Here is a 27596-nt window from a genome sequence, read left to right as displayed (position 1 = left end):
GTGGTAAATATGGTGTACAATCTAAGTCAGTGCAACAACAGGCAAGAACCACAACAGGAAAAATGGATTCTCGTGCATTAACCACGATTTCCATTTAGTACAATGTGTCAGCCAAACGCCGCCCATCTTACCCCTGGTATCAGCATATGCCACAACCAGCGCCACCATCTCAATCCGTTCCCTCAGTCCAACACCCTCACTGCAACATTTTAGATATATTTAGAGCGGGAAAGAGCTGGAAAGTGAGATCCGATCTAAAGCCACTTGAGACACCAATGGAAATGAATTCTAGGTGCTGCCTGACATATGTGAAGCTGTCCACTTGTTATCAGATCAGATCATGTTAATGCCAGGTATGAACAGGACCTTAGTCCACAATAAAACTCCTCATACTCTCCCTTACGATTTAAGTTGCACTTGTGTGCAGCTGCTGCATACAAGTCCTCTTTTCCCAGTCACGAAAGGTCCCAGAGCATTTGGAGTGGAGTCCCTCCTTAAGCTGCCTCTGCTCTGGTAAGCTAGCCTGAACCTGCAGTTCCACTCATCCTAATCGCTGAGCCCAATCCATTCCCCTGTCTAGCACCTCTTCAGAGGCCGCTCGCCCCTTTGTTCTGACAATACACAAACGACCATTCAAATGGAGGGACTCTGTAATCACTGAAATACTAGCCTCTGGGCTTTGTAGAATAGAAAAAAAGGGAGGGAGAGCAATGTAGAAAGAGAGGACAGAGAAAGAAAATCCATCCATGACCAATCAACTCTAACTACCTGTCTGGCTTTTTAGCTGCAGATGTTATTTGGAAAAGAGGGGGAAAAATGTGCCCGTTCCAGATGTAAGATGTACAAAGGGAAGGCAGGCTGGTACCTCCACCCACCGAGAAAAAGGCTGGACCCTTCCACACCCATCCAGCTTTGATATGGCTGATGTTGTTTTTGCTCTTGCCTACGCCATTTCCTTCAAAGAAATATGTGATGTATTGCATCACCTTACACTAAATTTAGACAGTATGAAAGATAAAATAAAACATGATTGATGCAGTCTCACTGTCAAAGCATGCTGAGATCTTACCGGATCTTTTTGGGGCTGAACTTCACCTGGGAATGTTTCTGGATCATTTATGCAGATAAAAAAAGCAAGTAAATATTCATCAGGCTGGGTTTATTGTGGGCACAGTCCTCTCTGCAAAGCTTACAAATGCTTTGTTATGAGAAATTCAGGGCAATGTCTTTTAATTTATAAACTCTGCAATGCTACTTCCTATTTGGATCATAGTGAATAGAAGTTTGCTAGTCTCTTTTAGTCAGAAATAACAGATAAGTATACATGTAAAAATAGGTAACAGGGTGCTGTCCTACTTTTGGTTTCAGTTGTAGTCCCATAATTTTACCTAGCATGATGTAGTGCTGGGTCATAAATTAGCATAATATGAAACAGTGACATCAGTTATCACCCTAGTTCTTCTTTTGGACTCCAAGTCAATTCACCGACACAGTTTTGTGATGGTACTGTGCTGAGTGGATGAGCGTATATCCATATCAATAATATTGGAATATTGGATTATTAACCTCTGTGTCAGTTTCAAATCAACACAGACAAATATTGGCGATATTTTCAGAATGTCCCTATTATTTTTAAGTGAACGTGCTTAATAGCAAGATGTCAAAGAGCAAGAAAGTTGTTATGGTGATTTTTATCTCTTATAGTAGTTTAATTGTTCAGAATGATTCATTTAAATCTGTGGCATCAATGATATGTACACAAGATATCTGAAAGTCAGTTAACTGACTACCTGACAGCCAGTCGGGTATTTGGGTTGGGGGCTTGCTCTGCAGTTTTTTATTGTGTTTTGTGCATCTGTGTGTCTCTGTGTCATAATTGATAAGATAAGCAAGCACATTAAGAAGATAAACAGGGCGAGCCAAGCAAAAATAAAAGCAGTAAGTCAGGTTACAGCCAAGTGCAGCTTTGCTAGAAGTGTGTTGTAGGTCAGGAAATACATCAGCTCAACCCAAGTAAAGAGTGGGATGTTGTGCATTGTAAGTTGGAAGTCATCCCTCCTCCATACTCCTCTTGTGTAAACCACTTTTAAATGTGAATCATAATTGTCTATAGCCCTGCACCCTTGCCCTCCTGTGCTGGGGAGGAACACATGGTTAAGTGGATGTGTGTGTGTGTGTGAGTGGGTGGAACTTCTATGGGTTGAAACACTTTTAATGTGGTAATATTCTATTTCTGCATTTTATCCTACCTTTGCAGAAAAGGACTCAATGACGATTGTATGTGGCAGACAATTTTAATGTTTAGTATGTGAATATAATTTCCCCTCGGGGATTAATAAAGTATATTGATTGATTGATGTCTATGCATAACCTCAGTTCCTCTTTATTCAGTGTCCTATGGATAACCAGATAGTGAAATCAACAATTGCACTGGCAGAAAGAGAAAACCAACCAATCATTGTAGTATTGTGGACACAGTTTGATTTAATTACGAAACGGACGCCTTAACGATGCTTAAAACCTTTTAGAGAACATGCTGGGGAAGCTGGAAAAGATGTCAACTGAGGCAACATGCAAGGTGCATAATGGACTCACAGAGCTTGGGGGCTAAAGTCATTACAGATATCAGCTATTTGAAGACTGACAAATTACCTTGTTGAACCACACAGGTTTGAGTGAGGCATGTCTGTCAAAGATATGATAAAAGTGCTGCCTAAGGCTGCTGCTGCTGCTGATCTTGGACAGATAAGTGTGAAATACATAAATGTGCGTTTGGTGAACTTGTGTTGTCGTGGTTATTAGAAAGTTTAATTCAAACTCCCACTCATGGTCAACAAAAGGTAACTGTCATCAGTTTGAAGAATAGAAACTCAACTTTACAGGTGATGCATCTGTTGTCTTTATAGTTTTGGCCATCGTTTCAATGTAACATGCTGCTTTCCACTTAACTGCAGGCAGCTGGGGATGTAGCGACACATCTGCTTGAATGGGGTCCTTTATGGTGGCAAAAGGAGTGGTTGACGATCAGACAGACTGCAGATGAACTTTTCCACATCATCTATGTCTGTCAATCAATGATTAATGATTTATTTGAAATACTGGTCAGCCTTATACTGAATAGACAACATCAGCTATTCAGATCTGTTATTCTCATTTAAGGAGAAATTGAGCATTCTTCCATTCATCCACATCCCACTGCTTATCTTGGTCCAAGTCATGGCGGAAGCAGGATTAGCAAGATAGCCCAGTCACAACAAGGGTCAATCTAACATGGTCAAGACAGAAAAAGCAACCAGATCTACATCAGTAGGAAAAAGCAGATCTGGATGCGTCCTGGTAAATACTTTCATGGGGAGAATCACCACCTCACTGGCAGAGAATCACCACCTCAGTCTAACAGTCCATAGGCTCTGTCCTGAATTCAATACAGCACTGGAAAAGCATGCCAACCCAGACATGCTAATCACATTAGGCTTAAGTATGTCAGGGAGATTCTCTTCCATCCCTGCCATCTTGCCACTGCAGTGACCACTGCCAGAGAGATAGGTAAGGCTTTCCCTTAGTCGTCTGGCCCTATCTCTCCATGGAGGCCCTGTTGTCAGGTAATACTCAGAGGATATCAGCAGTCAAGGTCAGTTCTCCTGTGCTAAAAACAACCTGAGCAAGTATCTCTCCATTCTGAGCTAACCAAAAGTCCTTTTTTCATCTCCGTGAAACATTACACCACTTCTGTGTCACTTCATGAATGCACGATCTTTTGGGCACTGCTCCACCCATTTCTGCAACAGAGGGTTTGAAATGGACTCATTTGGATTCTACATCCCCAGGATTCCCTGGGATGCAGTTGAAGACTTGTGAACAGGTGGTTTGGCCATGCAGCATAATACTGCATTGCTGCATACAGACAACCCCATCATCCTCCAGGGAAAAGTTCACCATAGCGCCGCTGAACCAGAACCTCACGACAGCCACGTGTGTCCAGTGCATCTCACACTGGACAGCTCCACAAAGGGAGAAAAGCCGGCCTCTTAACCAGGAGTTTGATTCCAGAACTGGCAGTGTAGCTCCACCTGTCACACTTTGGCTTGGAAAGTGATATACAACATCCCAAGAGCCAGTTTCATGGCACGTGAAGACCCCAAGAGTCTGCCACTGGGTTTGCAATCCATCTGACACCTACACATGACCCTGTCTACAGGTCTACAGAGCAGCAGTCTCTTATTGTCTCTTTGGCCTTACAGAGGCCAGGGTCCCCTCCAAATCCTGGCTCCGGGTTTCACTATTCCTGACTGAATTAGCTTTTTCCTTTAGACACTGATCAATTGACATCTTTAAATCACCCTGAGACTGTCTCATTACCTGTAATCAACTTCCCTCAGGAGACCCTACCAAGTGCTGTTGCCGCCACAGCTCCCAGGTTCACATGGCAGCACACACTACGTGAAGAAAACAGGCCTGATCCAACAACTGAGACCTGTGGCACTGCACAAGTGAAAGTTGACAGGGACTAAAAAAGTTGTCTGTTTTGTCTTGCATGCTGTTCATACTGGCTGCTTTTCAGCTGCGGTTTTCAGGTGCGTTTCCACCTCCATTTTAATCAGGCGGTCGTCCACAAATAGTTTGTAAGCAGCTACAACTTCTTAGAAAGACGGTATCATGGTTGATTTTTTTTTTTTAGAGAAAGGCTTAATATTGGCATTCTTGAGAGAGGTGGGGATATAACCAGTAACAAGGGAATTGTTAATAATTAAGAGCAAGCTGGAAGCAATAGAGCTACTACTAATACTAATAACTTCCTTGAGGATGTAAGAGGAAATAAAGTGTGAGCAGCTGGAAGAGGGATTCATTCAGTAAATGTAGAGGAAGTCATGCAGGGTGCTAGATTTGATGTAATTTTTCCAAGAAAGTAGGCAAACATCACAGTCTTCTGTTGGGTAGCCCTAAAAAGATTTAGGTTTTACTTTCCTAATACAGTTTGAGAGGTTTGAATTGAGTTATTCACCCTATGTTGGTTTGATATATTTTAGCTCACAATCATGCGTTAGTGTGGCCGTGCATAAAGTCATTGTCATTTTACTGGATATTTTTAGAATGCCAGTTCATCTTCAAATAACTTCATCACAAATAAAGCTGAGCTGCATAATGCCGTTCTTGCTCTGAGTCATACTACGTGGAGTTAAACCTTTATAACTTTATGAACAGGTAACAGAAATTACAATTGCAACATATTTTTTCAGTGTAAACCCAGACAGTTGTTGTCTCAGCCACTATTTAGTCAAATGACAACAAAAAAAAATGGTAAGGTTCTTTGGTAAAATCACCATGCAAGTGAAATCTTAGAATGATGAAAATGTGAGACATGAGGCCACAGAACAAAGTCTCGATGACTTTTCTTTAGCAGTTCCTGAGAACACAACCTCCCCCAGATCTGAGCCTAACTCTCAGAAGCCTCTCCTCTATGTTAGGGGAAAAAAGCTCTGAGTTTGTGGGCAGAGGAATGCAGCTCACATCTTTGCCATAGCAGCCGTAGAGGTAATGCGCTCGCGTGTTGGCGCTTGTCGAGGTGAGCGCACCTCCCTCTTCTGTATTAATAACCGCATGTCCTATTGCTGTACCAACTGGGCTGTGTTTTACTGGGCCAGGGTTTGCTTACGGGAAGATAGATGATGAACTCCCCCACCTCTTCCTCTAATTTACACGATTACTTCCCCTGATGTCTGTTTCGCTGAAGTGTTCCCAATCCCTGAATGAGCAACCCCCGCACATCCCCACCCTGTCATCCCCCACATATGCCAAGAGCAGACTTCCAGCAAAAAATTGGGAACAAAACAACTGCACAATAGAGTGCAAGGCCTTAATCTATGACTGAAACAGTAAAAAAAAGAAGCTATTTAGCTGTTTAGTATTCACAGTATTCATGGTAATGCCACAGAGTTCACAAATCCTGACAGGAAGAGAGTTGCCTGCTCTTTTTTTGTGAAGAAAAATGTTTACATAAGCGCATCATCCGTGACAATTGACTTATACATAGAAGGAATTGTTAATAAGATACAGTCAACTGTCAAAATCTTGCCGTGAAAGAGAAAATCACTGGTGATGACAATGATGGCTTCCTTTCCGTCTAATATAAACATACCAGCATGATCACTTTTTCCCCCCAGGCAAAGTCATTGTTCCATTTTGAAAGCTCTCTGTGAATGCTTGAAATGTTCCCTTGATATTTTTTCCCTCTGCTCGTTTATTTGCTTGTATCCAGGTGATGTGCCAACCTGTCACTTCAAGCACAGACGGCCTTATTTCCTCAGAGCAAAGGTCAAAACAATTGTCATGAGAGGGATAGGCATGTGTATGTGTATGTGTGTGTGTGTGTGTGTGTGTGTGTGTGTGTGGGATTGATAGACCACACTCTGGAGTTTTAGTTTGACGTGTTAAGTACAAACTACCTCAGGAAACACATATTGTTAACAACATGCTCATTCAAACATGCCTGTGACAGATGTTGTGACGTCTTGGCAGAAACTTTCTCTGAGATCTGTGATTTTTGTGTGAAGATACGGCATGCATTATCAGTTTAAATCACAAACTGTGCCTTGCGACGGAGACGGTGTTTTGCTGTATTTGTATATAAAATTAAATTCAGCTGATTTGTTTGAGATCACAAAGAAGCTAATCAAAACGCAGAAATCTGTCCAAAGCACATTATGTCACACTACAAGGCTAATAATGGGTAATTAAGTCAAACAATCTAAAAATCTAAATTGTCTTTCACTGCCACTTGGGGCCGCCAAACTGCAAATCTGACAGTCCAGCTTTTAAAAGAATTTTTCTTTTGCAACACATCTGCATGTCCCATTTTGGAGGACAAATACTGAGTTGCTGTCCAACTTCGCTCTTCCCTAATAACAACACTTATCACCAGTTACAGTACTGACCACATGTCCTAACCACAGAATTATTGTATGGTATTAACATGTGTTAACAACACCTGTTGTTGTGAGGTGGATTTTTTTCAAACTAGATGCACAGATGTGTTTAAAATCACACATCCCTTTGGGTCGTGAGAAAAAAGAGGGCGGAAATGTACATGCCTGCAGAGACATGACCTTACATTTCTTTCCACCAGAGATGACTATGAAAATATTGTCCTAAATTAGATATCCTGCAGGTAAACCCTAGGAAGACACTTTGACTGATAATACATTATCTCACTGAACTTTTAAAGAAACTTCTAATGCTCAGCACCTAACAAAAAGTTGGAGTTCAAAGTAAAACAGATGCAACAGCACTCTCAAAGGCGACATTACTTAATAAACCCAATAATAAGAGTAAATTTAGTTGCCATCCACCGCTGCTTTTAGCTATCAAAACTGGAGAAATGCAGGGTGAGGCACTGTGAGTGGAGTGATATAGTCAGCCTGACAGTCGTGTTAGCATTCCCTGAAGGCAGTTTAAAAAACAGTGTAGGATGAGGTTGCATAATCTGTGCCTCAGATTTATGGAAAAGAGTGCCTGGTCTTTGAGAAAGATATACTGACACTTCCAAGTCGTCTGGAGAGAAGCATGTGGAGTAACACTCTTGGCAGCAACACAGGTGATTGTATCAAATGGAAATTTGTAACTTAATTGATGCTCGTTGCTACAAGTCGTTCTGATAAAGCAGGTGATGAGGTGATGACACCACACGGCTGAGTTTTAATGTGAATTTGAGAGTTTGTTTATTCAAGCCTATGTAAACGGATTTCCAAGATTTTAATCTTTTCATAAATGACTGAACCACATGGGCTTTTGTCATTGGTACAAACTCAATGTGACCGCTTGTAGTGCCATGTTGGTTGGTATGTTGTAGCGCTATGACAATAAAATGTGGTGCGATGCATGTTGGTTGCAGACAATGCAAAATTTAAAATATAAAAATTGGTTTTGCAAAAGGTGAGAAACAGTTATTGTACGCCCCTGCCCCACAGGACACCTTTAACTTGTAATTGAGCTACAAGAGACAGACTGTTACACCGACAAGCTAAGAGTATTTGACTGGAATGGGTAGAATGGATCCCATTTCATCATTTGAGACCCAAAAATATCATGGAAGATATGTATTTATGGACTAAGTCTGTCAAAAACTGCATTTAATTTCACATAACTTCATGCGTAAGCATTCAGAACCTTTGCCAAGAATTCTGTCATGGCTCATGACCTGGGTAAATCCAGGTGAAACTACAACCATCATGCAGAGGAGAGTGGGAAATGGGGACAAGTGTAAGCTGAGAGAAATAGTGTTAAACAAGGTGTAAATAAATACATTTTAGATGGCTTTTAGTGTTGTGATGAAGATGGAGAGACTGTTTAAAAAGCCTAAAGCACAAATTCCTATATCCATGATTGATGCACTTTAATTTGCAGTATAGCAGACATTTTTTTTCTGTTCCCTCATCCATGTTGCACCATGGTAACACTTGCGATAAGAATTCAAATAACACTTCTATGGCAGCTGCTGTTCATATTTTGTATTGTGGTTTACTATCTACTATCAGTCACTTGTAAAACACGCCGCCCTGGTTTACACTACACGAGTATTGAATTCTTTCAGAAGTGCTCAGAAGTGTCTTAAGAACTATAAAAGGGTTCTTCAAGTGGTTTTTGCTACTTTTACAACAGATTGTTTGAATGTACAAGAACAGCCTGAGCCTATTAGATGTCATCTACTGTACCCCCGCCCCCGACCGCTATTCCACTAAGAAGAGTTGTGAAAACAATTATTTGTGTGTGTGATCATGTCTGGTTTGCAGTCGTTTGTCTTTTCAGTTGCAACATCCCTGGAGCTGCAAGGTTTCAGAATTTTTTTTACAAATTATGTTTTGTTTGTGCTAAAATGCCCTTTAACAGTTTATTAAACAAACAGACGGATTATTTAATCCATTCCTCCAAACACACACACACACACGCTTCAGGCTTTTAACAGGCAGATGGCTGAACAAGCTGTTTTTTTACAGCACAAACTGCCCGTCCTGTGCTTCACACACATTGGGGGCACAAACACACTCACTAACAAAACACACCTGTTCTCCTAAGAGCACAAAAACATACACAGGTTGAAGAGATCGTCCTCAGATGGAGGCGTCTCTGTCTGACAGCGGACCGTCGTGACTGTTCTGTCCCATATCGTGTGACTGCTGGATTAGAGAGAAAAGGGCGATATTTCCCTAATGGCCTAATGTTGTGTTTGGCTGCCACACGTAGGGTAGTGATACCTGCGGCCTCACGTGTACGGCGTGCCAGCCGTGTCTCTGTGTGGTGTCTCTGATAGTAAATCAGAATAAGGATTCGCATTAAAGGGATAATTCACCCAAATTACAAAAGAAACATTCATTCTCACTTACCTCTAGTGGTATGTAGTCATGCAGGCAGTTATACTCGGCCAGGTTCTGGGATGCCAGCCTCTTATTTCTGCCTCCATACAAAAACAATAAGGATGATAATGCAAAGAAATTGCTGTTTACTGTTTTCTTTGAAGCTGTGCTTTCTACCGGAGAAATAGTTCCAATCAGAACTGTTAATATGTTCTTGGACAAACGCGCTGCTGTTCAGTTAACCAACTTTGTAACAGTTTGGAGCACTATACTTAAGATATGGTCACATCTGCAGCGTAAAATCAGTGCACGAACTTTAGATTGTGTTGTCTGTAGCTTTTTTCCAACCCCTTGACTAATGCTGATTTTATTGATAATGGCTATTCGTGTCAATAGTACCATTTTCTCTGCACTGAGGTACACAGAGCAACTTATACCATTTTTATTATACATGTGTGTGTGCATGCTTTGGATTTTGGTGTGTGTGTGTGTCAATACCTCCAGGCTGGTTCAGTCAAACCCTGGACTGGAATTCAAGTCAACCACAAAGGGGGGATTTCCACGTGCCTCTCAGTCGTCTTGTTTGGAACATAAAATTGTGCGTCATCCTATGGCTGCATCCGCTAGTGCGCCTCACTTCCTCGTGGCTACAGGGCAAAAAGTGTTCAGCTGGCAGTGAAGTAATGCCTGACTCACACTTCAGGTAAAAGCTTAATCAATTTATATCATTATGAAGTCTTGCTTTGAAGTTCACGCCTGGACTTCAGTGCCACCCAGTGGAGACAACAAGAGTGGGTGGTTATTACAATTAAAGGAAAAGGTTCACATTTTTTCCAATTATGTCTAAAACCAATACTGACATGCCCATGCATACTTCAGAATTTGCTTTAATTGTTCCTGTTGTCCACGGTGGCTGCATAAAGATTCCTCTTAAAGCAACTTCATTGTAAGTGATAAGGGACAAAATCCACAGTCCTATTTCGGTGAAAAGCAAATTCTTATGTTCAGCCGTGAGAATTTGCCAAACAGTCGGTGGAATCCCAAAAATTGACTTTGAGCCTAAAAATACTTAAACTTTGAAAGATAGCAACTTGATTTATATAAATCAGACAAATTACATATCATGTTATCTTTAAAATGAATGTTTGACAGAACAAGGGCTGTGAATTGTGTCCCCCACTTAAACCGAAACTGCTTTAGAGAGGAATTTCTCAGCTTGTATATAGTAACAAAGACAAAATATACAATCCAAAATATGAATCCATTCTCTCTGACAAAAGGATATTTTAGGACTTTACTTTTAACCTCTGACAAAAGGGGCAGCAAATGTTGCCCAAGATGCTTCTGAACTGTGTCTTTGTGCTGCATTTACAGTCATCATCAACTTTGACCACAGACAGACCAGCTGATATTTGTCAGGGATCTCAAACTAAGTCCAAGTTGCAGATAATCAAGCAGCATGTCCACCTATACTATGTCAGCCTGTGGCTCTCATAGCTACATGAACCATACTGCAAAGTGGAATGGCTGTGTGTTACATTGTCTCAAGAATAGCTGTTAGCTGTTATTGATGATCCACCTCTTTTCCAATAAAGAAAATCTTAGGATCACTGACTAACTGACTTTGTTTATTATTTCATTGATCTTTTTGTTGTAGTGTTCCAGTGGTGTGATAGGAAACTGTTTAACTATTTAGAGGACTAATATCATGCCTTGGTTGACCAGTAAAAGACTTCAAAATGTGACTCACAACCAGCTGGGATTCACTTTATTCAGGTAAATGTTACAGGTAGGATAAAAAAAAATGATATATTCATCTCAACAAACCATGAATGAATATCCACCATCAGCAGTCATGCATGAACTAATCAATTAAGTTGGAATAAATGGACAAAATGCATTTTCTTTCAACACATGTTGAGTCAGCCTAGCCACCATCTACTCATACCAATTCTTAGACAATAGTACAGTGGATTACAATTTAATTTGCACTGACATATGCAAAATACATACAAGCCTTGTTTCTTGTCATTTCAAACTGAAGATGCATACTGATCTTCTGATCTCGACTACATACTGATGATTTACTGCAGCTATTTCAAGTCAAAGACACAAGGCAAAATTATAGATAGAGAGAATACAGCGGGGGTCATTGGATCGCTAAAGTGTAAATCATAGAGAATTCTCAGAGCTAATTTAGTCTGATACAATGGGAGATACTACTACTCAAAATACACAAAAAATAATGACAACATTGTTTGCATGCTGCTCTAAACTCAATATTTTACAATGCTAGTAGCACTGTAAGGAGCAGTTAAGCTAGAGTGCCTGCTGTATTTTTGAAAGCCAAATTTCAACCACATTGAGTCACTGGCTTTAAAATGACTCAGAACAGAATCTAAGAAGGACAATCTAAAGGTGGCAAACAGCAGGGCTACAGAAAAAAAGTTAACAAAAACAGGATAGTAATTCAAACATGTCAAAAGACGTTTTATACCCAACATAAAACACTTCAATACCAAACTAGATCACAACATTTCAAATAAAGATCATGACAACAGAACCAAGCTGCAAAACCAGCCATTAGCAAGGGCGGAATAAGCATACAATTAAAAATATCATTGTTCAGCTGCCGCACTTAAAAATAAAAGCAAGAGATAAATAAAAAAAAAAAAGTTCATTAAGTTTGATACAAGGAGGGTATTAAAAAAAACCGATGGAAGTCTTGGTAAAAAGAGGAAATCACAGATATTTAAAACATAATATTTAACAAAATTGCCAGGGTGACTTAAATGACATAAATTAGGTGTGAGGGTGTACTGTTTACATCGAAGGAATTTCACATATCCTTTACAAGATGGTTTGACCAAGCAGGTTGATTGGGTAAATATGGTATCCAACTGCCAACATTTGGCTCATAAAAGCCATTATGCAGGACCATAAACACGTTATAAGCACAGAGCGAGTCTACGCTTATTGTCACCAGAGCACTGACATACAAGAGTGAACACAATTATGGGGTTGTGTTCTTTAGAGAGTTTCTGTAAAGGCGACGTCATGCTGCTCTGATGTAATTTTCTGATATATACTTTATGATTATGTTGTAATAAATCATCTGCTTTAATCATAGGCTTCTAATCTGTTTTTAGTGCACTGGAGTACATTGAAGTACACTGAAAACAGTGTTAGTGCCACGTCGTAAATGCACTCCTGGAGCTAGTTAGCAATCTCTTCGTTTTGTCTTTAACTTTTTGTATGTAATGTATACTACTTAAAAGAAAAACAATTTTAGTCGGGGCATCTGTGGTTTTATAGAGCTCATAATAATGTTTTGTCTATAAACATTTTTTGCTACACGTTTTTTGGCTGTTACCACTGTAATGAAAACCCTCTCAGGTTATGACAGACGTTAATGGCCTTGATATGAATTCACACTCCAGTCAGCAGGTTTGTAATTTTTGCAGATTGAGCTTGAGTTTAGATGATCCCGATATAAACTTAACCACATTTGTATTGAAAGTACTAAAAAACTATTTAGAATGACAACGCTCTCCGCCAGAAATGTCAGATGTGTTCCTGGTAAAAACACGGAATGAATAATTTCTCTCATCAGATTAACTGGTAAAGATAAGCAACGGTGGAAGGTTAAAACTGTACGCTCCCATGTAGATTTACGGTTCTTATTCTCCAGACTGTGTTCTTTTAGTCTGAGGGAAACAGTTTTGCTTATTTGCTTGATGACTGCAGGAGAAAGCAAAGTAACCATTGGTGTTTGTTATCCAAGTTGTTAAAAAAATACAGTTGCTATGGTTAAACTGAAAAAAATTTAAGTGACGCAACTCAATATATGAAGATGAATGTCTGTACAGTACTGTATAACGCAGCTATGCCAGACAAATTCATAGTACAATCTGTAAGCAGGTTTCGCAAGTTAAAAAAGCCTCCTGAAGCCAGAGAGAAAATAAAGCAACAAAACACCACTTTGGAGGAAAACTGAACTCACTGCCCCCCCCCTGTACTGGCTTAACCAGCCCCGTATATGCTGCTCGAATTCACACTAATTGGGACTCAGATGTATCTCAGTTTACAGTAGAGATATTTAAAGGCACATTCTGCAATATCTCCTATTGCACTGTTGACTTAACAAGGACACACAGTGTCGTGGATGCGAAGCACCAGAAACCAGGCTCAGTCAATTTCATCAAATTGCAGAGCTGCAGCGACAACAGTTTCACACCTGCAGTTCCATTGAAACACGTGGCAACTATATGTGAAGAAGGTAACATGTAGGTATGCCGATCTCCCATTCTAGAGGCAAGGAAACGAAGAGCTTCTGTAATTTAACAACTACACTACCTGCAGTTGCATTCATTTTTATAGCCACTGTTTGAGGACTTGTATTTTACCTCAGACAGACGTGTGTAGGTTTTGGAAATGTTTGTGTCAAAAAAGATACTATTGCAAAATTCAAAGAATTACGAACTAGCTCCAGGAGGTGCTTCGCATCTAAAAAAAAACAAAAAAACAATGACACTCAATTTATTAATCGCTTTGCCCATTTTTAACACTCAGTCCCTCTGTTCACTCTAAGTCATAGCTCGCAATGATGACATAATAAGGCCAAGTAGGAAATCTCGCTGACTGTGCCTTTAAATGCCTTGCAGGATGCGAAACATAGAAATGCTTCAAAGTAAAGGTTTGTTACTTCTTCTCAATCTTCAGCGTTTGTACAAAACTCCAAAGGTCCTTGACCACCTGAGGAAGGTACAGAGAAGAGAGAGAGGGATAACAACAGAAAGAAATTATAAATCATCCAAATGAAGTGCTACACACTATTAGCCACATGACTCACTTTTACTACAACATGCTTTTTGTGCGTCTCGCCTGTGGGAACGCTCATTTTAGATGGGGCTTCTGGGGAACGACGAGGGGTTGGGTGGAGGCAACAGTACATACCAGAGTATATGACTAGGTGCTCCAGGTCTGACAGATCTCAGCCTTGGCTGATGAAACCAAAGCACTTCCACAGATGTTTCTACACACTGGGATCAACAAGCTCTCCCCGACCCAAATCCACCCCCACTCTTTTCCCTGTCCAACCAGCCGTTGCGCTGGTCTAAAGAGCTTTCACCTGCTCTCATAGCTGTACAGTTAGCATTTTAACACTGCAATGCGATCATAAATGAATGTAGTGATTGCCTTCTCACAGAAGCTGTCATGCAGAAAATGCAGCTTTACTACCTGACAAACAGCCTCGAATAATTCAGTCTGTGTGTTAAAAGTTTTGGGTGATTAATTCATACTCAGCAAAACAATGTGGAGGGGCTGTTGTTTTTTTCCCCTGAAATGACAAGAACAAGATTTAAGTCCTGCATTTAGAAAAAAAAAAACCTTTTTTGGGTTGGTCAAAGGCCTTGAATGTGAAAGAGACTGGTACCATCCACATACCACCAGTCCCTTCATTAACGCTACAAAAGACACACACTCCAGTAAATCACTGAGAAAGAGTTTGCCTTGGCAGGTGTACTCCCATTCCATCTCGAAAGAGCCCGTTGACACAAAATGAATATAATTCAAAGAGAACACGCAGTGCTGGAGAGACATTTGAGGCGTAATGAACAGTGTAAGGTATGAGGACACTATGAGGAACAATAATGCATTCTTGGGTATCTATCATGGCAAAAAGCTCTTAAAGCTGCAATGAAGGTTGATGTAAATGTATGTGCCCATGGCTACTAACACTAAGCAACTGGAATATTTCTAGAAACCAAACAACTCCCTATGGCAGATTGCAAAAAGCAGGAAATTGATATAAATTGCACTTGTGATATAAGAGCTGAAAATGTAAAAACTTCAGACTTAGAAATAAACAAAGACCAATCTCAGACGCCTCGCAATCAGGGCGCTCAAAACCATGTGCAATCAATAGATATATACACAATACATCGCGTGACCCGTGATTACTTACTTTTTTGTCGGAGATTTTAAAAGAACTCTTCACAAAGTTCTCAAACTTCTGCTCTGTCTTCGGTAGAGGTTTCCCCTGATGAAAAAGGCCATTAAATCATCAGCTTAACCATACGTCAGACATTCAATTAAGAGTGGTAATTTGCAAAGGAGGATGACAGCCTTACCTCCTTGGCCGCCGTTGACAACTTGCTCTTAATCTCAGTCAGAGAGGGAGATTTAGACGGGCCAGCCTGGGGTTTGTCTTTTCCCGTGGCAGGTGTCTTAAAAAATATATCAACTAGATAAGGAACTGATTGATATGTCGAATATGAAGAGATTTATACTGTTGTAGATAAAGAGATAACTTCAAATTACACCAGAATATTTCTTGTACTCATGTTCAGTTCTTGCCATTACTTTCTAGTTCTCATTTATACTCAACATAGAATTTGTTACTTCTAATTATTGGGGATGAATCCGTTTTTTGACCAACAGGCCAGTCTGGGCTACAGCCCTATCGTGACCCATTTTGTCTGGGTCTGTGTTTACAGGCTTGGCATTGGCAACCAGCTGGAAGAAGATAAAAGCATCTGAAAGGACAACAAATTCTAGCCTAATTACACCATCTTTCTTTACAAATACATCAGGTACAAATTATGTTTTTATTGTTTGCATGCAGGAGAGGGCAAACCCTAACTCACCAATAGAGATTGTTTGTCAAATGTGTTTTTCCCTTGATGGCAAATCTCAACGATTGAACTAAAGGAAAAAAGGGTCAAAGTGCAGCTAATGTTCTGAGTGTTTGTTTCTCAATAAAAACTTATACTCCAATCAAATTAATGACTCAAAGATGAGTCAAGATGACTCATTTTCTGTCACGAATGGTCAAGACGGAAACGATACAGACACAGGCAACCCTTCTTTATAATTTTTGGTGACATTGTAGGCGTAAATTCGACACATGGCGAGTCTCCTGTGTTTGTGAAGACGAGGCCGACATGAGCACTGAACTAGCGGGTCCACAGGTGTGTCCAGACCTGGGCAGCCGAGGCCCCAGAAGTCCTCGATTAGAAGCGTATGAATGTGACACAACAACAACACACACCGTACGCTGTGTGACTGCATGTTACACAAGCCACGGAGCTTGTCCCTACATGCAAAGCCAGTGTGGAATCCAGTGAAATTGCAGGGTTTCATTGATAGCCAGAGACACATTTGAAAGAAGAGAGAAGCCATGTATGAAGCAACTCTTTACCCTGTGAGTCGCAAAAACCTCATGAGCAAATGGACAGTGATTGTTTCTGTTCAGTTGTAAATAGGTTTTGGTATAATTGTTTGTATCAGATTTTAGCTAATTTGATTTGTACAAACTAGTTACAATCATTGTAATATTACTTGAGTGAGAAACTAAACCAAGAAGACTCAGGCTGCCACTGATTTGTCATAAATGCCCTAATGCGGTTTGATTTGTTTTGATTGAAATAATTAAGTGAAGAAAAGTTGAACGCTTATGTTATATGTGCAGTTTAACCACAATTGTAAACAGCAGCTCTAATCTGCCACATAGACCTCAGACCACAGTACGTGGTCACTAAGCAGATATGAAAGTGGAACTGCAGCTGGTCAAAATTTTGTCAAAAAACAGTTTCATAACAAAAAAAATCAGTTTCTTAACAATTCCCCACTTCTAATACATTTGGAACTGGTTCAAATTCAGAGCTAGTTCTCTACACCCAACTTCAATGGTAGGGTTCTTTGGGAAATAACAATCAATGATTGTCATGTGTTAATACTTGATACTTCAAACACCTTTAGCAACTCAGGCTTTCAAAACCAGCGGAAGGCTTGAAATTGTTAAAAACAGGTGGACTGATTTTGAGAAAATAAATTCTTTCTCTAGTTGGAAAAATGCAATTATCTGTCCCTGTCCCCAAGAGATCTGCACTTTATAGCACAGATCAAAAGGTATAAAATGATGAAAACCTTGACGCACACATACCACACTACAAAAAAAAAAGAGCACATATGCCGCTGGCTCCTGGCCAGACAAATGCACTACGCATTTATTATTTATGGGCAGTTCTCTACTTCCAAAGGACAGATGTGGACGTGAGACAGCTGATAAACACACAAAGGCAACAAGCTTTTTCATCTGGGCCAGACACTGATTACAGATGCCACGAGACATGGAACTTAATCACAAGCACGCTATCATTTGATGCAATCACTTGTCTTCAATCCAGTGCAAACACATGGTTGTGACACCTTGGCTCATCAGGTTTGTCCGAGGTGGTTATTGTCATTTTGTCGGAATGAGAGCTTTGAAGGCCTTTGTCTGGTGAGAGCATCAGGTCAGTGGGAACGCTGACTCTAATCCTATGACTTGTTTATTTATATGTAATTAAAGGGGTTAGTCTTTCATACACAACAAGGCCAGTCCGTAGAGTCATAGTTAGAAGCAAACATCCTTATGCTCATGGGAAAAGTAAATAAGCGCAAACAAGATAGGCACCTGCTGTAACACATGTCAATCAGTCGCTAAAACAATGACTCACACCCTTTTGGGATAAGCCCGAGTGGAGTGGTTAACAACTTTACGACTGTGACGTGTGCTCGAAGGCATCGACTTCTCCAAACCCATCAATCAAAAGACACCAGCTGCAAGATAAAGTTACTTCAGATCAGCACAACTCGAGTTAACGGGTTCTCATGTCGAGCCTGTTACGCAAGAAGGTGCAGCTACATGCTGGGCTGTGAGAGGTGAGAACTGCGGTACTGGCAACAGATCTGACAAGCCAATCTAATGACCAGTCACCTGCATTTAGTAAAGAAAAAACAGACATCCACGCCCGCTTCCTCGCTCCTCTGGGGCATCTGGAAGCGCAAGCTGCACCAGACATCAAACACTGGTAATGAGAGCAATTGGGAGAAGGTGTGTCCAGGAAGCGAGGGGTGTGAAGAGGTTGTAGAGAGGGAACAGTTGTTGTGTATAAGTGTAGAGGAGATGGGGGCAGTTCGAGCTCCACAGACCAGAAAGTTAACGTTGCAGGATGGTTTCAGCAGTTCAGCTGCCCATCAGCTAAAACCCCAGAGCGGTTTAAGAGTCACTGTGTTATGTCTGGGCAGCGGCTACTACAGAATTAGCTGCACTCTCCCACACACCAAGAACGCTGGCCCCCAGGCAATCGCTTCTTGCCGTAGGAATTTAGCAAACCTGAGGCTCAGTGTTAAACTTTATAAATATACACAGCTTTCTTTAAAAGATGTCCGGCAAGAAATGACAGTGTTCTTATGAGCAATGGGTGCGTGAGTATGTGAGACGGTGTGCCTAAGCCATGTTTTAGCACACAATGCCTTATCTAAACTGAGTTTCTGTCCAAATCATTTTTATCACTCTAGTGTTTTTCTAAAACGTGTAAACTTCCAGCAAATCTTGCCCATTTGTATCCCCTGATGTGTATGTGTGCTACAGGGGGTTGGGGGGCATCAAAGGTGGCTGCAACTCATGATGGCAGGGTCAGGCCAAGGGGTCGCAGGTTTAAACCTTGCCCCAGGAAACCCGTTTAGAGGTCAGGTGTGTTTGCTTTAAGAGAGGCAGAGTTCAAGCTTTGGGTTTTGAGAGGCGGCTGTCCAAGACATTCCATCCAAGAAATTAACTATCAGGTTGAGCTAATTGCAATGTGCATTTATCACATTCCTTGGCAGAGGAATGGCACGGCTCTCCCAAGTTTTTTTTTCTTTTTTTGGCATCTTTCAATTGCAAATGCCAATACATGCAAACAACAGAAATAATTTAACACAAAAGGATCAAATTGTTTTAGTGTTTATTTTGTTTGTTTGTTTTTTAGGTGCACTACACGTTATAATGCATTTTGCTTCCTGGCCTTATCAGATTTTGACTTCAGACATACTGAAAGTAGTGGGAGGTTCGTGTCTGTTTGCAAAGAAGAGGGAGTTTTCAATTTGTTGCTCTGCACTGCTTTATTCTGTGGAAACTTGATTTCCTTTCTGCATGTGTTGTGACACAATACATTTGGTAGCACTACGCCTATCAAAGTTGCCCCTTAATGACGCAGTAGAAATATGAGTGCTCCTTCTCCCATTTTCATCATCTACCATTCCCCAGGGTACTTTTGAGAGTGGCATGATGTCTTTCATTAGGAATAATTACTGGCTTTGACTTTAGTTTGGTGTAACTCCAGACATCTCATTATTTTGTTTAAATCTGGAAAAAACTGTTCCACCTGTATTGTATTGTAAACCTGTTGTTGTTCTTCCAATAAAAATTGATGAATAAAAATGGCGATCATTGTCGATCCTAACAGCTGTCCCACTTTCTAATGGTTGTCACTCAATCAATGAAATAACTATAAGTAAACAAAACAAAGCAGTTGGTACAGCCCTTCCTACCTGAGCCTGTGGTTTGACAGCTGATCCTGATGGTTTTCCTGCAGGGCCGTTTTGTTTCACTGGCGTCTTGTTAGGCTTCTTTGCTGACAACTCGGGGCTCTGAAAATGAAACACCAGCAAAATTCATAAATAAGACATCCGTAGCATGATAGTCCCATGTTCAGCTTTACAAAAATTGTGATAATATATGAGATAATCAAAGAGAAAATAAAAAGAAAACAAGCAGAACAAGGAAAAAGGAAATGTATGCTAAACTGATTATTGAAGTTTGATCACAGCAAACAAAATCAAATGTGAGCTGACAGCAGGGGGCGCCATACTGAAGTTACACAAGCAGCTGAAAATTTTAGCAAAACTTTGAACAAAGTAAGAATTGCAAACACTGCTACAAAGGTGGGTCAGGTTACATTGTTGGCCAATCGACCTTTAGCTGAGTCCCTCCCCTCAAACGCTGACTGGCCAATGACAGCGTGACACTGACCAGCTCCGACCAGGGTCTGACCAGGGTCTGACCAGGGTCTGACCAGGGTCTGACCAGGGTCTGACTAGGGTCTACTATACAGCTGTGCTCCATAGCTTCTAATGCAATCATTTCAGATTTCCTTCATTTCCAGGCTGGTTTTGTGGGTTTGGAGCAAGTTGGGGTTAAATGCTGTGCACATGTAATAGTGACACTCGTTACCCAGAGAGGTTGGAGGCAGCGTGAGATATACCTTTCTAGTTTTTGAGCTAATATTGGCAAAGTAACTTACACAGTAACTTTAAAAGTATTTTAACTATAGAAGATGAAAAAAAAAAAACACAATCTACAAAAGAAACAACAAGGACAACAGGATAAAGTCATTACAAAAGATAAAGGAGTAGTGGCAGTCCTAATGTTCAAAATTGATAGTTTATTTGGACTCAGTAATGTTTGTCCGTCTGAAGACTGTACGAAAAACATAACTGCAACCAAAGTGAGGATAATGTGCAGCCAAAACTGAAATTATCTCCAAGCACCATCACTATATGAAATTACGGAGGAAGTACGAGACATACTTGGTAATTTGTCACTGATCAAATACTTAGTACCCCAATAACCTGTCATTGTTCTGCTCCACACTGGAGGCCTTCCCGTCAGGTTTCCATTGCTCTCAGTCACCTGTGTAATTACCTTGTAATAGCCGAGCCAGGTAACTGCATTTCCTGAGCACCAACCCATTTTTGCAATCACTGGTATTCACCTTGGAATGGGCAAGAAGTGTAATTGCCAGTGTTGACATAACTACTACAAGGCAATTACACATGTTCTTTCCTAGAGCAATACCTGGTAACACAAGAAGCTGTAAGGCTGCTTCGGGGTGGCTGCCAAGACAGAAGGATATGAATACATATAGGACAGAACTAGTGAGAAAGTAGTAGAGAAATATTGTGCTTGCCTCTATTCTGGTCTTTGTTTAGTGCAACAGTCTTTTGGCAATAATCATAATCATATTTCTTCGTTGGTGTTTTTGTACATGTGACAAGACCAAAGTCATTGCATTGTTCATGTCATGTTTGGAAGGAGACAAAGGCTAAACACCTGTCTCTGTCGTAGTGAAGATCTGCTTATTTGAAACCAGCTACCCAGTGCTTGTCTGAGAGGCAACAGGTTTTGACTGAACAAAACCCAAGGAGTCTAAGCTATTTTCTTTCCTCAAGACTGTCAGACTGATCTAAATACAAGTCTCACGTAGACCACATGCCTCAAGAGCTTATTTTGTAAAACACATCCAATGTGGTCCAAATCTGAATGGAAAATGATGCAACTCCATAAACGTGTTTGCTCTTCACATAGAGCAGAGAACATTAAAATACCGTGACAGGAAAATTCAACACAGCCACACTTTCAGCTGAGTGCGGTTGAAAGTAAAATCGAGCTCAGATTAGAGCAATGCCACTGTGTCTGCATGTAATGAGTTTCAATACCAGTACACGAAAAGATACTTATTCAGTACTTGATAATAGTGCAAGCAGCCGTACTACAACTTTGACAGTTTACGATTTGGTCTAGATGTAGAAATGCTTCCTCATTTCCTGTTCAGAACAAATCTGATCAAAGAACAAGTGTTATTATAATATTATATTAGTACCAAGCATTTGATTTTCCATACCACAGTTTTGAGATTCAACACAACAAAAGCATAGTGATACATTGATGAAGCAGCCATCAAAAAAGTAATAATTGTTCCCAGCCCTAATTTTGACATTCTTAGGCTTTCATTACTACAGAATGAGACTGGATATCTGTGGAACTAAAGAGAAGAACGGTGAAGAAAAGGATTAAGGGGAGGGGAGGGTGTGGGGAGCAGGAGGTGGAGGAGAAGACAACAGAATAAATCAACAGGTGACAGAAATGCTCAGCTGTCATCTGACCCTGAGGCAAGGATCGGCGCTCACGTCGCAGGTATGCGCATCTGCCTTGCTTTGATCTTTTGCCTGGCACAGTTTGCACCGGGATAGCGTGTTAAAAAAAAAAAAAAGAAAAAAGAAATCACAAACAGACACAGACGTAAAAAACGAGGCCGATACACACATACACCCACACACTTGCAAATGATTGTGGTAACATGCAAAACAAGTGTTCAAAGGCAAAGGCCAGGTGCAAAGCTGAAATGGCATGAGAGACGATAAAAAGGAGCAATCATATTAACAGTGGGATGACAGAGGGACAAAGATATGCAGTGTTACAGAAAAGTGGGGGAAAACGTTTCCCTTAACTGGTGTGTGTGTGTGTGTGTGTGTGTGTGTGTGTGCGATTATGTATACTGAACTGTATTTAATGTGAGCATCTCTGCATATGTGCTGTAGAAATGGACTGTTAATGTTTGCAGACTGTGTGCATTTTTGCAAGTATGCACGTGGACTTACACATAAGAGTACAAGTCTAAAGTGTGAGTATATACAGCTTTAAGTGTGTGTGTGTGTGTGTGCTCGTGTGTTAATGTGTGTGTGTGAGAGTATGTATAGGATAACATAGTGCCGTCTTGTTGGTGAGACAGTGAGAATTCAAGCAGATTACAGAGGAGAAATCCAATCATTATGCCACACAGACCCTGTGTTTTACTCGTGGAAAACAGGTGGGTACATGAGTGAACAGGATGAAAAAGTTGCATGTTTTGTCTCATACAAAAAGGCGGCCGGTCAGTGAGTGCAGGGATGGGAAGGGCCAACTGAAATGAAATGCTACTATAGAATACAGTCTCTGGGAGTTTAAATTACGTGGTAGAAACAAAAGGGGAGCGGACAGATTGCTGCAACACAGAGAAATTCTTCTTACGCAAACCAAATGAGGGCTACCCTGACACCTGGTGGACAACAAGGGACTGGAAACACTCCAAGCTACTTCAATCCACTACAAATCAATGTCTGTTTTAGTTTGGTTTGAGCAGTGATGGAAATTAGGGAATGGGGTTAAAAAACAGTCCAAATCTTTAAAAAACACTGGAAGATGAACAAACACTGCAGGAATCTTAAACACCTACATCTCAAAAGCCAAAAAAACTAATCTCATTCCAGGCTATATCATTTTATTCAAATGCAATCTGATACTATTAATGCCCATAACCCAAAAGAAAAGCTGATGAAGTAACTGATTATCGAGGACAATCTGTTCAGACTCATTGTATCACAACAGGCTTTCAAAACATGGCACTCACCAAATGTGAACAATGAACAAAAACCTACAAACATTTGATGTTAAAGTTGCTTGTTTCTTTTACACAGGACTGAAACTCATCTTTCAACCTGCATTAGTTTGATTATTTGGTTCCACTCAAGTTGACGTAGTTTCACCTAATTGTTTCACTTGCACAGGTGAACCCCACTAGGTTAATACTCCACAATGTTAAAACACTGTACTAATTAAAGTTGATGGCAGTCAGCACACCAGTTTGGTGACGCAGGCAGGGGTCCTGACGCAGACATTAAGCAATGTGCTGCTGTGGACGGGGTCAGCAGCAAAACAGACTTTAGTCACGTAAAAGAAAGTTCCACCTAAAAAAGAACGACTTCAGTTCCCCGTCAAAGAGCTGTCTGGCAGCACGGTGAAGCAGTGAAAATAATCTCAATATAACGTAGACTTAAAATGACATTAATATTTTTGTGTGGGCTTTTCTTTAGGTGGCTAAAACATGGTTTTCTGCAGACTCTGTCCACAGCTGTACATTGCTCAGTGTCTGTACCAAGACTCCTGCCTGCTTCTCCAAGCTGGGGGTGTGCTGACTGCAGTCTAGCATAAGTAATACACCTGACTATGGATAAGCACCTCATAAAACCCCATTTAAAAATAAAAAATAAATCTGCCCTTTCCCTTTAAGGTCATGGTGGTCACACTGGGTTGCTCCAGTCACAGATTAGTGATACTGCAAGTGCTTCTTAATGGTTGGTGTTTGCTTCTGATGGTAATTATATATGTTTACGTCACCATAACCACCTTTGTATCACACATCAGACGTCAGGGCTTTTCAGTCTGACACTGAGTCCCGCCTTCATCGAGACAAATGCATCTCACCAGCACATCTTTTTTTTCTCTGATTTGTACCCAGGTTTATGGCCACTAATTTGTGATACACATCAGAATTAGACATGGATGTCCTTGGAGTGTATCACACTGAATCTAAAAATATGTGCATCACGTTAGTAAAAGAACTTAACTAAAAAAACAGGTACAATCAAATGTTGATTATATTATTTATACACAGAAATAAAACAGACCTACCCTTTTGAAGTCTTTGCCGACATTCTTCTGAGGTTTCACATCATTTTCATCACTGTCATCTTCATCATCACTACAAAGAGGAGGGAAAAAACCGTTAACTCAAGTAAAAAAAAACAATATGGCTGAGATGGCTCTGTAAAATGCTAGAAAAAAATAAAAAGAGTGAATGAGATGATTTCTTATGCAACTGAAATTTTAGGCACTTGAATGTGGCATTTTTGAGGCAGTGACTGGAAATATTCAGCATTTAAAAAAAAAAAAAAAACCACATACTCGTCATCATCGTCTTCGCTGTCATCTTCATCATCGTCAGAATCCATCTTTAGTTTTTTCTACAAGGAAAATGAGTCATCTTTTCGTGAAAAAAATCACAATTTTACTTTGACATAATCTTCCTTCAGAGTTGAAGCTCTGTGACTAAAGTAATTCAAACACCACTCTGAAGTAGCTACCAATGGAGGCTTCTTCCCCGCCATCAGGCTCGCAGGCCGCTTTACTGGTGACGTGTTGTTCTCCTCTTCTTCATCCTCTGAATCCTTCACACCTACAAAGCAAACGCTGGTTACTGTAGCTGCATAGTGATGAATTGTTAGCAGTTTAGATTTACCTGGAGAGCCCTTATGGGAACTTTTAACATCATTAGAAAGTGAAAGAGAGTGATATTTATTATCAATTAATCAGTGGAATGTTCTAACAACTGAAAATAGAAAAAATTGATATTTTATGTGTCCGTCAAATGAGGCTCCATTAACTAATTCTGGAAGGCAGAGATAATTGACTAACTTTGACTGATATAGTGTAGAGTAGCTTCATTTCAATGATGTGGTGAAGTGCAGCCCGAGTCATACTTTATCCGTGTATGTCAATAATTCTATAAGAAGCAGCAGCAGCAGCTGTTGCCTTAATACTCACTAACAAAATGCTGCCCGCTGATGTGAACTGGTCCAGAGCCGGACAGCAGACGGAAGGTAACTGGAGGTGTGATCTCAAATGCCCCCAAGCTCATCTGGACGAGAAAAAGATGACAATTGCACAAACTATTTAATAATTAATATACAAATTTGCATTCTTCCATTAGGATGTAGGATTTGCATTTACGTTTGTCACTACCGGTTTCTGTATGCTTCATGGTAAGAATGAGTTTTCCTTTTTAGTTATTAAGCATGTTATATATGTTATTAAGCATGACGGAGAGACACATTTCAACTAATAGGTGGGAGTTTATTTTGCTTGTATACCATTGAGTAGCACTGTAAAATGCTGTCAGCTATGACGTTCACTCACAGAGGGCAGGACGGATGGTTTCAGGACAACCAGAGGAACTTTGGTAGTTTTTCCATCATAAGTGAGGCCCTCGACTTCCACCATGTGGAACTTATCCTCAGCCTCGGCTCCCAGACACACCTGGAAAAGCAACACACCTCCATCAGGCTAGCGTCGCTCCTGATGCACCATGATGGGTGAAATGTTCCAACTTTCAGGGTACAGCTGTTAAAAGTAGAGCTCAGACTAGAATCAGACTAATTTCTTGCTTTAATAAACAATTATTGATAATAAAATACTAAATTAATCGACTAAATATAATAATTGGCAGCAGCTTCAACTGTGCAGTCCAATGTAATGAGCAGCATTTTGGCATGTTTTTGATTTTCGACAGCTGCTCTTTTTTAGACAGAGATGGAACGAGTACTAAAAAGGCTGTGATATGAAATCATGGAAACCACCAAAACATATCTGTAACCACTGTCACCAGGACAGCAAAACAAAGAGAACAAACTCTGTGTGCACCCAAAATGTTACAGTATTCTATCAGAGCGTATCCAGCCTTTATGACCATACCAGCAAATGAAAAACTTTTTTTAAACTGGGGAAGTCATGAAAACTACAAGACCAGCAGCTCAGTTTGCTACCTGCTGCTACAAGACAATACAGATTTAAACTTTAATGAAATACATATCTGAATAATGTAGAACATACAATGTATGGATTTTGACCTGACCTGTGTTTGTACAATCAGATTAGATGTGTATTAAAGACAGCCTAACAAAAGTACTTAGAATGGATATTACATGTTTTTTCTAAGTCACTGCTGATGATTATAGGGCAGGGTTTTTTTTGTCTTTGTCACAGATTTCCTATTACATACATTGGCACCACTTGTGTCTTTACAGATCATGCCAGGAAAGCACATAGGACAGATAGAAATAAATGTAACCTACCCTAACGCTTGCCCAAATTAAGACATCACTACTGTGTGCAAACAAACTGCAGATTTATACATTTAACCATTATGATCTCCCCCTTTCAATCGTGCATTACAGCCTGGGAACAGACATTCCTCATGCATTGGAAAGTGTCTTCCTTACTGCTTTGAGTGACAGCTGCTGCTCCGTATCGTCGTCGTCTACGTCAACTTTGAACTCCCGTCTGTCCGATTTGAGTGTACAACCTAGAGAAAACGATACGTGCAACGTGTAACTAACCTTATCTTATGAATTCATCTTGAACAACATACACAAATGCACGAAACTGTTTGAGATGCAAGGGTTCACTCTTTGCAATAGCTGTGTATCTCCATGCTTTGCTCGGCTAGCTAACTAACAAAAGAGCTGAATTGGCGCGAGTAGGGGCAGGCACGTTAGCCAGCTATTTAGCCAACTTCCTCCGACTGAAAATGTTTAATGGCTATATGTGCGTGATAACATGACAGCGAAACTGATTGCGCGACCGCACAAAAATTAGGTTTGTCAAAATAAACGAGCTCACCAAACAAATACATTTGTGGTCTGCTCAAATCTGAGATATCGTCCTCCATCTTTGAAGTGGGTGGTTACACTTCCGTAAACTGGCGTGACAGACACGTCGCCAAGCCAATGAATAAGCAGAACATACTGACGTAGACCTAAAAAATAAGCCAATTGAATTGGAGTTTGGGCGGGACCACATTTGGTAAATGTTAAAGGATGAACACTAGATGGGGATGTCGTAATATGGATTTAGGGTCCTACAAGTAAATAACATCTACAAAAACTAAAACTATTATAGTATTAGTATATGTTAAAGATAGATAGATAGATAGATAGATAGATAGATAGATAGATAGATAGATAGATAGATAGATAGATAGATAGATAGATAGATAGATAGATAGA

General features: G+C 40.4%; 1 protein-coding gene across 1 annotated transcript; it reads right to left on the bottom strand.

Moving 5' to 3' along the window:
* Positions 1–11102: 11102 nt before the first annotated feature.
* On the bottom strand, positions 11103–27266 carry npm1b (nucleophosmin 1b). Its single transcript, XM_070836632.1, has 11 exons — positions 27211–27266; positions 26811–26893; positions 25729–25848; positions 25357–25450; positions 24897–24988; positions 24718–24776; positions 24445–24514; positions 19707–19805; positions 15482–15577; positions 15316–15390; positions 11103–14102 (listed from the first exon to the last, which is right to left on the bottom strand). The coding sequence occupies exons 1-11, from the start codon at positions 27257–27259 to the stop codon at positions 14049–14051; spliced, it is 891 nt and encodes a 296-aa protein (XP_070692733.1). The 5' UTR covers positions 27260–27266; the 3' UTR covers positions 11103–14048.
* Between the last annotated feature and the right edge of the window lie 330 nt (positions 27267–27596).

This window comes from Pempheris klunzingeri, chromosome 9 (genome assembly GCF_042242105.1).
Source record: "Pempheris klunzingeri isolate RE-2024b chromosome 9, fPemKlu1.hap1, whole genome shotgun sequence".
NCBI lineage: Eukaryota > Metazoa > Chordata > Actinopteri > Acropomatiformes > Pempheridae > Pempheris > Pempheris klunzingeri.
Note: the sequence above shows the minus strand (reverse complement) of the source record. Positions and strands in the feature narration are given on the sequence as shown.

What these genes read in the sequence shown, in the direction of transcription:
- npm1b (XM_070836632.1), bottom strand. Translation starts at nt 27,259, where the DNA reads ATGGAGGACGATATCTCAGATTTGAGCAGACCACAAATGTATTTGTTT. An exon ending in CAGCGGGCAGCATTTTGTTA is followed by an intron (nt 24,989 to 25,356) that starts GTGAGTATTAAG and finishes TTTGCTTTGTAG; the next exon opens with GTGTGAAGGATTCAGAGGAT. An exon ending in TTAAAATCTCCGACAAAAAA is followed by an intron (nt 14,103 to 15,315) that starts GTAAGTAATCAC and finishes TACCTTCCTCAG; the next exon opens with GTGGTCAAGGACCTTTGGAG.